The 12169-nt window shown below is 39.0% G+C and overlaps 1 protein-coding gene across 1 annotated transcript; it reads left to right on the plus strand.

Moving 5' to 3' along the window:
- The first annotated feature begins 239 nt into the window (after positions 1-239).
- Positions 240-8193, plus strand: LOC123660634 (uncharacterized protein K02A2.6-like). Its single transcript, XM_045595690.1, has 5 exons — positions 240-789; positions 909-1103; positions 4658-6220; positions 6404-7345; positions 7415-8193. Exons 1-5 carry the CDS (start codon positions 240-242, stop codon positions 8191-8193), a joined length of 4029 nt encoding a protein of 1342 aa, XP_045451646.1.
- The last annotated feature ends 3976 nt before the right edge of the window (positions 8194-12169 follow it).

The following is a 12169-nucleotide window of genomic DNA, read 5'->3' on the forward strand; positions in this document are numbered from 1 at the left end:
GAATTTATAATGATAATGAATAAACATAATTGTATTGTCACCAAAATCCAAAGTGTATACAAAATTTCAGATAAATCGGTTGACAGGAAGAGGGTGAAATTTGAATTACTAAATTTGACCCAAGAATAAATAATAAAAAAATAATAAAACAAACGGGGTGAGCTAAATAAAACCGTTTAAAAATTTAGATAAAAAGTATTATATGTAAAAATTATGAATATAGAAGCCAGTATGGATTCATGCCACAGAGGGGAACGGAAGACGCCCTCTACGATCTCGTCAAGCATATCAAGCAGGAAATGGACTCTAAGAAGATAGTACTTCTGGTATCGCTTGACATAGAGGGCGCTTTCGATAATGCATGGTGGCCGGCTCTCAAAAAACAGCTGGTGGACAAGCATTGCCCGAGAAACCTATTTACTATGGTCGCCTCATACCTCCAGGATCGAAAGGTCATTGTTAACTACGCCAGAGCGACCAGTGAGAAGGAGACCACGAAGGGTTGCGTCCAAGGCTCCATTGGCGGGCCAACCTTTTGGAACCTCATACTGGATTCGCTGCTGAGAAAGATCAGCGATATGGGAGTGTATTGCCAGGCCTTTGCGGACGACGTGGTCCTCGTCTTCTCCAGCCAAAAATCCGGCAACCTACAGACCTCAGCCGAAACCACCTTAGCTGCCGTACAAGAGTGGGGTATACATAACAAACTGAGCTTCGCCGCGCATAAGACCAACGCGATGGTGCTCACTAAAAAGCTGAAATACGATACCCCCATAATCCATATGTCCGGCACCCGACTGAGGCTTGTAGATCAAATAAAACTGCTGGGGCTCATTTTGGACTCGAAGCTCACTTTCAACGCGCACGTATCCGCCGTATGCAAAAAAGCTGCGGACATTTATAAACAGCTTGCGCGCGCGGCGAGAGTAACTTGGGGTCTGAATGGAGAGATCGTACGGACCATATATGTGGCGGTAATAGAGCCCATCGTTCTGTACGCAGCGAGCGTATGGTCCTCTGCAGCAGAGAAGTTAACGATACGAAAGCAACTAAACTCCCTGCAGAGAGGATTTGCACTGAAAATGTGCAGGGCGTACAGAACGGTGTCGCTTACATCGGCACTAGTCCTCACAGGCTTACTCCCGTTAGACCTTCGCGTTCGAGAGGCGGCCTTACTTTTTGAGACAAAAAAAGGTTACAGCACGGACCTTCTTCCACCGGGAAGAGAACTGGAGCGCAGGGTGGGACCAATGCAAAACCCCCACCCTTCTCTACTCATGCCAACAGAGTACGAGCGCTTAGAGAGTCTGAACCCCGAAGTCCTTGAGGAACACAGCATCGTCGGACCTCTCATCTTTACCGACGGAAGCAAAATAGAGGGTAAAGTAGGAGCTGCCCTCACATGCTGGGATCAAGACAGGGAAGTAAGATACTCCACTTTCCGGTTAGAGCCGCACAACACTGTCTTTCAATCCGAGATGTACGCACTCTTCAGAGCAGTGGAAATGGCAAAAACCTCAAAGTCACGCTCCATCAACATCCTGAGCGACTCGAGGTCATCTTTAGATCTGGTGAGGAGCCCCTCAGTAACTCACCCTCTGGCCGTGGAAATGAAGAGTCAAATCAGACAGCTCCGGGAGGAGAATAAGACAGTACGGTTCTTTTGGTTGAGGGCCCATGTTGGAACACCGGGCAATGAGAGAGCGGACGAACTAGCCAAAAAAGGGCGGCTTTAACGAAAAACACGGCACCTGACTACGACAGAGTACCACTCTCGTATGTCAAAAGGCAGATACGGGAAGCGTCTGCCAGGGTGTGGCAAGACAGATACAATTCTTCGGAGACTGGCTCGGTCACGAAAATATTCTTACCGGATGTAAAGACCGCTCGCAGACTGGTAAGGAAATCGGCACCAACATCTGTCGACACACAAATTCTGACCGGCCACGGAGGATTTGCGGCGTATCTTCACAAATTCCACATCACTGACAGTCCTTCGTGCGTCTGCGACCCGAATTGTGAGGAGACAGTTCTGCATATTATACTGAGCTGCCCGAGGTTCAGTAAGGAAAGGCTGGATCTGGAACTCAAACTCTAGATTAAATTAGACCAGCCATCGCTCCATACCATCCTGGAGAGCGAGACTAGCAGAACGTCCTTCCTCACATTCGCGAGAAAGGCCGTCAATACAGCCGCAAAGAGGAACAGCACGCTTTCTCCACCACTGGCTTTAAAACCTACGCAGAATGCCAACACCGTCGTTCTTACAACACACACTCAGACACACAACACACAAACACAAACAGAACAAAACCGTGTCCAACAAGTAACTCAGCAGGACAACATCACGGCTCCGCGGATGTCTCCTGGCCGCACCCTTCTGGGCCAAATAACTAGGACCATGTCTTCCTCACTGCAGAACCTGTTCAGGAATAGAGCCAACCAAAACGCACCTCCGCAACCGACTCAGAGCAGGATGACACAATCCTCGCCCAGTGAAGTGAACGGAAGTGGAGAAGTTGGTATTAGGACCAGATGCGTGGCTCTATTCATGGACAGCGAAACGGAGAGGATGGGGATAAGCTTCTGTCGCTCTGAAGAACGCAATCAGCTGGCGATTTCGCCGGGGCTCGCCTTACTGATAAACGGTAGCACCCAAAAGACAAGCATAAAGCGCACAAAAATCACAGCGCTAGCGCAAGAGCAGGAGGGCGACCCGACCTATCGTTTATTGCGGTTGAAAAACAAAGAGATCGCACTTTTCGAATGGGGAGAGACGTCCGCCTTCGCGCAGTCCAGCTTGTGGCTACAGCGCTTGGGCGAGATCCCCCGGGGAATCCCCGGAAGAATCAGTGTCGATTCGATGAGAGTCGGTTATGATAGAGGCAACGTATCGGATAGGCACGGTTGCCTAATGGCTTCTAAGAACAGTGAGGTCATTGTTTACGAAGACAGGGGGGAGGATCTTGGTTACTTAAGACCGAAATCCAAAACACCTTCATCCCCTGCATTGCCGACTGTCAGCGAACCCGCACCTAGTGGCTCGGAGCGCCTACAACAAAAGATCGAGAGCCAGAAGGTTGAACAACGCAAAGCAAGGGCCGCACCTGAGTCTAAGCCGAGCTCGATGTCATTGGCGACCTTTATCCAGGCAACCATCTCCCCGAAACAAGGTAAGCTCCCGCATCACCCCTCTCCCAAAAAGGCTGGACAGGGAGAGCGACTATCGGGGGCGCTGAGCGGGTTCACCAAAGACGACAGTCCGAGGCACCCGGAGGTGTCACTCGCCGCTCGAACTAGGGCCGATATGGGACAAGTAGAACCACCAAGACTTCGACCTGCGTCCACACCGTTTCAACATGCGGAGAACGCCCTAATCGAGTTCCTGGCCATAATAAAGGCAAACCGCGAGGTAAGCCTGGCCACCTGCAAAAAGATCATGCAGGCCTACCAGTACGATCACCAAAGGCTACTGGAGGTGGAACTCGAGGAAGCCGAAGCAGCCATATACAACAGCAAAACCCGACAAATACTCAAGGGCAAGATGTCGGGTAGGTATATGGCTGCATATAACATCACAGCAGGTTTCGTGAGCGCGGTCGAGTCTGAGGGGAGTGACGAGGAGTCTCAAACCTTCGACACACCTGAAGGGGACCCGGTGGTGGTAGTGGCCAGATGCACGAAAGTAATGCTGGGCGACCGGATGCTGCGGATGGCGAAAACCATCTCGGGCGACCGGGAAGCCGGTTTACCGTCCGTGACCTGGGGGCTACCATCGCTGAAGTGGATAAACGGTGTACCGGGATGCGGTAAGACAACTCGCATAGTCAGGGACTTCGATGAGGACACGGAGGTCGTGATTACGACCACAGTCGAGGCGGCCAAAGACCTAAAGGAAAAACTGGCGCACCGCTATGGCAACAAGGCCAAGCAAAAGGTGCGCACTATGGCATCCGTGCTGGTAAATGGTTTCCGTGAGGGCTCAAAAATCAAACGCCTAACATTGGACGAAGCCCTTGTTGTATATTTTATATTTAAACTTTTTGTATTAGATTTGCTATGTGACGAATGTAAGAGGAAAAAGAAAAATAAACGTCAGATAAAAAACTGAACTATGGTTTCATTGTCGTAATTAATATATTTTAAATATTAATAAATGCAAGTATAACATGGCGCAGTCGGAAAAGCGTATTTAATTGTGAATAATATTACTGTTTAATAGAAAATTACATAAATATTATAAAATGGAGAAAAAAGTAGTCACGGCAAATGGATCGATAAATCTGCCAACAGAAATTAGTTGGCAAGGGTCAATGTCCGAAAACTGGAGATTTTTCAAACAAAGGTATGAAATCTTTATTATTGCATCTGGAAATGAAGCAAAGGACGGAAAAACAAAAACAGCTTTGTTATTAAACGCCATAGGAGACAGGGCAATAAAATTATATAATGGATTTAATTTTGAGAAACCGGAACATCGATTCGAGTTTGAAAAAGTAGTTGAAAAATTCGAAGAACATTTTAATCCTGAAAGGAATGAGATTTACGAAAGATATAAATTCTTTACCAGGAATCAAAATGAAGGAGAATCGTATGAGGATTATTCAGTGGCTCTGAGAGATCTTTCGAGTACGTGTAACTTCGATTTTTTTAACAGATAGCTTGATAAGAGATAGACTAGTGTGTGGAATTTCTGACAAAACAGTAAAGGATAGATTGTTACGTACAAAAGATTTGACCTTAGCTAAAGCCATTGATATATGTCGTACATCGCAAGAAACACAAAGGCAACTTGAGAAAATTTGTTCTTCGACTAGTACTTCGAACAATATAGATAATTTAAACGATGTAGACTATAACATACAAAAGATTAATAAAAAACCAAACACTGCAGATAATGCCGGAACGAATACGAAGAAAGACAGATATACAAATTATACACGTGAGTGTCAAAGATGTGGCTATATTCATCCAGTGAAGAGATGTTTAGCCTTTGGCAAGCGTTGTGTTCGTTGCAATGGCTACAATCATTTTGCAAATAAATGCAAAAATCGTTTTGTTCATAATGTGGAAGATAATAATGATGAGAGAAGATGTGAAAATATGGAGGAGAATATTAAGACTATATTTTTTGGATCAGTTTTCATAAATTCTCTAAAGGAAGACACGAAGGATTGGACAATTGTCGTTGGATCTAATAATGTGTCTCTTGATTTAAAAGTTGATACTGGTGCTCAGGCAAATTTATTATCTGGAAGAAACTTGTCAAGTTTAGGATTAGACAAAAATAATCTTTTAGAGTGTAAGGCCAGGCTGACAACATATACAGGTCAAGTAATTAACTGTCTTGGAAAGTGTTCTTTGCCTATTAAGTATGATGGCAAAAACTACGTATTAGATTTCTATGTAGTAGACTCAGATAAAGCAAGCAACATATTAGGACTACATTCAGCGATTAAAATGAATTTAGTTAATCCTTTAAAAAATCAAAATTTAAAAATCAATGAAATTAATACATTATCAGAGTATAGGGATTTATTTGAAGGCTTAGGATGTATGAAAGAGGAATATGATATTAAACTAAAACAAAATGCCACTCCAGTTGTTCACGCGAGCAGACGAGTTCCAATAGCAATTCAACCAATTTTAAAGAGAAAACTTGATGAACTGGAGAAAATAGGAGTGATATCTAAAGTATCACATCCTACAGAGTGGGTCAATTCTTTAGTTATTGTTCATAAGCCTAACGGAGATTTGAGGTTGTGCTTAGACCCTAAGGACTTAAATGAGGTTATCAAAAGGCAACACTTAGAACTACCTACTCTTGAGGAGATCACTAGTAAACTTTCAGGTGCTAAGTATTTTAGCACTCTAGATGTAAAAAATGAATTTTGGAATATAAAGTTATCTGCAGCAAGCTCTGATTTATGTTGTTTTAATACTCCGTTTGGAAGATACAAATTTCTAAGAATGCCTTTTGGAATTTGTAGTGCGTCTGAAGTTTATCAACACCGAATGCGTCAAATACTAGATGACTTAGATGGGGTTGATGTATATATTGACGATATTTTGATTTGGGGTAAAACGAAACAAGAACATGATAAACGTCTTAAAAAAGTATTCGATAGATTGAGACAGGAGAATGTAAAACTAAATAAGGATAAATGTAAGATTGACGTGCAGCAGTTAAAATATTTAGGACATATTATAAGCAAGGATGGTATTACACTTGATGATAGTAGGATAAAAGCAATCGTATCTATGAAAAGTCCAAAGGATAGAAAGGAACTAGAAAGATTTCTTGGAGTAATAAATTATGTTTCTAAGTTTATTCCAAATTTTCAAAATTTATTTTCACCATTGAGAAGTTTGTTAAAAAAAGATGTAAATTTTATCTGGTTAGAACAACATGAAAGAGTATTTAATGAGTTAAAAAAGATACTAACTGAGAAACCCGTATTACAATTTTTTGATGAAAAGTTACCGGTAGTTCTTTCCGTTGATAGTTCTAAGGATGGATTAGGCGCTGTATTATTACAAAATGGATTACCAGTGGCTTATGCATCAAAAGCTTTAAGCGAATGTCAGCAGCGCTACGCGCAGATTGAAAAAGAGTTGTTGGCAATTTTGTTTGGCTGTGAAAGATTTCATCAGTTCATATTTGGTAGACATATAACTATTGAAACCGATCACAATCCATTAATAGGCATAATAAAAAAACCATTGAATTCCACTTCGCCACGTATACAACGCATGCTAATCAAGTTGCAAAAATATGAATTTAATTTAGTCTATAAGCGTGGCAAGGAATTGTATATAGCAGACACTTTATCTAGGTCATTCGATACGGATGACAGTCTGCAAATTGACCTAGAAGAGAGTAATATTGAGGCTAATATTAATCTAGTGATAGAAACAATAAACATAAGTAAAAAGCAATTAAATAATGTTCAAAACTTTACGAGAAATAATGAAGAAATGAAGTTATTAAAGGAATTTATCCTTAAAGGTTGGCCAAGCCATAAAATCTCTGTACCGGAGAAAATAAGATCATATTGGCATGTAAGAGACAGCTTGACATATAAGTCAAACTTGATATTCAAAGGCAATTCTTTGGTAGTGCCGCCTGAATTAAGAAAGGAGATGTTACATCGGGCGCATTTTCCACATTTAGGCATAACAAAAACGTTGTTGCGAGCAAATGAGGCTATGTATTGGCCCAGAATGGTACACGAAATCACAGAATTAGTATCGCGGTGTGAAACATGTAAGCTTTTTAGTAACAATAATAAAAAAGAGACTTTAATTCCACATGCGGTACCACAGTTACCATGGGAAAAAGTGGGTATTGATTTATTTCATTTATATGGTACTGATTATTTAATTGTAATAGATTATTATTCAAAATATCCAGAGATAGCTGCGTTAAAAGAAATAAAAAGTGAAGATATCATTGATAAGTTAAAACAAATATTTAGTAGACACGGCATTCCACGAAAAATATTTAGTGACGGAGGGCCGCAGTTTTCCGGCATGAGTTTTAAAGCGTTTGCTAATCAATACAACTTTGAGCATATTATGTCTAGTCCAGAATATCCACAATCAAATGGCATGGTGGAAAGAGAAATACAGACCATTAAAAATTTGTTTAAAAAGGCTATACATGAGAAAAAAGACCCATACCTAATATTATTAGAATTCCGTAATACACCAATTTCTAATACAATTGCATCTCCTGCAGAAAACTTATTTAATAGGAAAATAAGGGGTATTGTTCCCATTAATCAGAAATGTTTTTACCCAAAAGTCAACCGAAATTTAAGAGAGAAATTAATAGAAAAGCAAAATAAAGACAAATATTTTTATATTAGGAATAAAAACGATCTAAGACCAATAGAAACGGGAGAAGGCGTGTTATTTAGGATAGGGAGATTTTGGAAGAAAGGTATTATTAAAGGAAAGACAAATGATAGGACGTACAAGATAGCAAATGAAAATGGGAGGATATTTGTTAGAAACAGGTTTCACATAAAGCCTCTAAATATGATTCCTTTTTACATTCCCGATTTCGATAATCAAGAAAGTGACGCAATCCAACCATCACAACAACAACCATCATCACCATCAACATCCTACTATACAACATCATATGGTCGGGTAGTTAGACCTCCGGTCAGGTATGGTCAGGAATAAAAAGGGAAGATGTTGTATATTTTATATTTAAACTTTTTGTATTAGATTTGCTATGTGACGAATGTAAGAGGAAAAAGAAAAATAAACGTCAGATAAAAAACTGAACTATGGTTTCATTGTCGTAATTAATATATTTTAAATATTAATAAATGCAAGTATAACAGCCCTCATGAACCATTTCGGAGCCATAGTAATGGCCGCCCGACTATCGAGAGCAGAGAAGGTAGTCCTCATTGGAGATATAAATCAGCTGCCGTACATCGACAGGGACAACCTGTTCGAAATGCGATACCGCAGACCAACCCTGTTAACAACCATCTCATGTGAGTTGTCATGCACGCATTGTAACCCCAAAGACGTCGCCTTTGCCATCAGTGAGGTTTACAAGACCGTGTACAGCTCAAGCACAAAGATCCGATCTTTGCGAGTGGAGAGCCTCACGGGCGCGCGCATTCCTATAGGAAGGGACCGGACCTTGTACCTGGTCTTTACGCAAGAGGAGAAGAGATTGCTGACTGACCAGGGATACGGGTCCCGTGAGGGATCGCGCGTCTTAACCATCCATGAGGCGCAGGGCCAGACCTATGAGGACGTCATTGTCCTCCAGACGAAGACAAGGAGGCTCAAGATTCACGACAGCGTCTCGCACGCTGTAGTCGCGGTGACTAGGCACACCAACACCTGTGTCTATTACACCGACGACCGTGACGACGCAATTGGTCGCTTTGTGGCGAAAGCAGCGGAAACTTCTGAAAAAGACATCCTCGAGCACAGCCTCAGGATGGCGATTCACCACAGGGATGCCGCCGTCATTGAGGGTGTGCTCGAAATGTTAAAATTGTAGCACACCTTATTTGTAGGAATAAATTGTAATTTAATGTAAGGAAAAAACTTAGGAGTAAGAAAAAAAAAAAAAATTACTAATAATAACATAGGTTAAGTGTATATTGTAAGTAGGCCAAGTAGGCCATAAGTGTACATATACGTTAGCTAGACAATAAGTGTACATATATTATAGATAGCAAGTAAGTGTATATATAAACATAGATAATAATAATTATTATAATAGTGACAACAATAATTAAAGTAAGGCGCAATATAATTCTATGTCTTTTTGCATGTAAGATATCAATTAAGTTTAGCATAATTTTGGTCGGTGGACTCACGTCTGCATTAGGGATACTAAGATAGAATAATTAGGTCTCTTAGTGTAAGCTGCAGTAGTGTAACAAGTAAACGATCAGTAATAGAACTAAAAATCGGAATAACAAAAGCATGGGCACTTTAAGCCTGTGGACATAAAAAAAAAAAAAAAAAATTATGAATAAAAGAAAAGTATAGAAATACAGGTAGAAAAATTGGAACAGTCTAGTTATAATTAATCATCATTACAGCCTATACAGTCCACTGCTGGACAAAGGCCTCCACAAGTTTACGCCAAAAATAACGTGAACTCATGGGTTTTGCCCATAGTCACCACGCTGGGCAGGCGGGTAGGTGACCGCAGGGCTAGCTTTGTGGCACCGAAGATGCTGCGCCGTTGGCCTGTGTATTTCAAAGCCAGCAGTTGGATGGTTATCCCGCCACCGGTCGGATTTTTAAGTGCCAAGGTAGTAGTGGAACTGTGTTATCCCTTAGTCACCTCTTACGACACCCACGGGAAGAGAGGGGGTGCCTATATTCTTCAGTACCGTAGCCACACAATACAATATAATAATTAATATTGCTCATCAAATACCTCTTTCCTTTAGTAAAAAGATTAGAACTAAGAGGTTTATTTAGTCCACAACAGTACCTATATGTACGTGAATAGTATTCTAATTTCAGGAATTCTCAGAATTTTTTCTTATCTTAAAATAAAAGCTGGTTATTATATGAATTTTTAAATCACAGTAGATGTATTACAGCAATATAATGTAGAGTATAGAGCAGTGGTTCCTAACCTATGGTTTGCGGTCCACTAATGATCCCTGGAAGCATGTGAAGTGGTTCGCAAAGTCAGGAAGTTAATGAATAAATCTCACTGGGCTCGTTTGTTCTCTTCAGTTTCGTTACTTATTTATTAATAACTAACTGACCCACGAAACGTCGTTTTGCTATATATATAACTAACCCCTTAACCCCCCCCCCTGTAAGTTAGGGGTGTAAAAAATAGATGTCGGCCGACTTTCAGATGTACCCGATATGCACACAAAATTCCATAAAAAACGGTCCAGCCGTTTCGGAGGTGTATGATAACTTACATTGTGACACGAGAATTTTATATACATATAAGATTTTTTACTGAAAATTTTGTTTAATCGTCTGCTTAGTGCAGCTTTCTGTAAGTGAAATAATTTTCGTGATCGGATCGGTTTTGCGAAGATTACTCCTTACAAACAAACAAAGCTAGAAACTTTACTTCTTTATAATATTAGTATAAATTACATACAGTTACAATTAACAATTAGAAAAAATATTATAATTATAAAGATTTTTTTTTAATTTGCGATAATAAATAAGATAGTTTTTCATAGTTACATATTTCTTATAATTTTTGTAAGCTTAGAAATAACACAATTAAACAAAAAAATATTAACACATAGGTAGCCCTTCAAAGTTACATTCTTCGAAGTCGAACGACAAAAACCATAGTACGTACCTAATCATAACATTTTACCCTTGAACAGTCCTGATATTAGCTAGTGAAACGTCAAGGTCGCCATAAAGGTAGAAAGTAATTTGCTTTAACTGCTAGCAATCAACTATAATAAATGGGTTAGGTTTTAAAGCTCTACTTACAAGACGGAACGTAAAACTTTTTGCATAAAATGAAAATTTCTAGTAAAAAATACAACAGTGTAATGATACTACATGATAGATCACTTTTAAGTATACACATTACGAGAAAAATATAATTTTAACTGATAATTTTTTATTTAACGTCAATTTCTATACTTATTTGATAGTTTTTTTTCTAGATTTACAACATGTGTCCCTAAAGTAAGCAACTTAATGCTTATGCTATGGGTAACAGCCGACTGATATAGATAGCTACATATATTTTTTTTTGATAAATATGCTTATTTAAATTCACCCAAGACTAAGACAGCTTTATCACCGAGGAAAATACTCTACTTTTCGTACCATTTGCAAAAAAATTAACACAATAATAATATGAGATAAGCATTTATTAAAAATAATGACAATTAAAAAACATTAACTTATTTATAAAAATAAATGAAAATAAACTTAACGTTTATGTATTTGAAGAAAATAAAAACGCGGCAAATTCCTAGACTAATATTTTTTTGTCGGAAAAGCAAAGGCATCAAACTTTCGTAATTTTATTTAATAATCTTAACTGCATAATAAACGCGTATTCCTTTTTCAAAAATATGTATAATGCTTTATATACAAACTCAATGGTGTAAACACAGATGTAGTTCAGTATAAATTTCGGTAAGTATTCCAAATTTAAATCACATTCGCCCCCTAGAGGATGAATGAAATTCAGTACAATTTTCTTTCCCTGTTTTTAACAGATTAAAAATGACTATTGTTATGTTCGCTTTTTGTGGCATAGAATGTCACTTTTTTTACTAAGTGGTACGAAAATGTATATTTTATAATATTAAGAGGCTATATTAATTTCATGTATTTAAATTTATGTATACCATGGAATGTTTTAAACTTGCAGACGGACTCAATTCTGATCTGGGAATGTTGTTTTCTTTTAATGTATGTATATTTATATTTGTTTGTATTTAGATATCTATGTATGTATGTATGTATGTTTCTATGCTTGTAAGTAAATGTGTACTATTTTTCAAACCTATATATATACCTATATATATATATATTGTTATTATTTATTACAGTTTGTACTTTTATCTGGTTTTGTACGTTTTAAGATTGACTGGTGTGTAAATAAGGCTAATCTTTAATTCCGCCTTTTGCGTAACATGTTATTTTTAGTTATGTAAAAAAGTAAAAA

This window comes from Melitaea cinxia, chromosome 15 (assembly GCF_905220565.1).
Source record: "Melitaea cinxia chromosome 15, ilMelCinx1.1, whole genome shotgun sequence".
Classification (NCBI taxonomy): Eukaryota; Metazoa; Arthropoda; class Insecta; order Lepidoptera; family Nymphalidae; genus Melitaea; species Melitaea cinxia.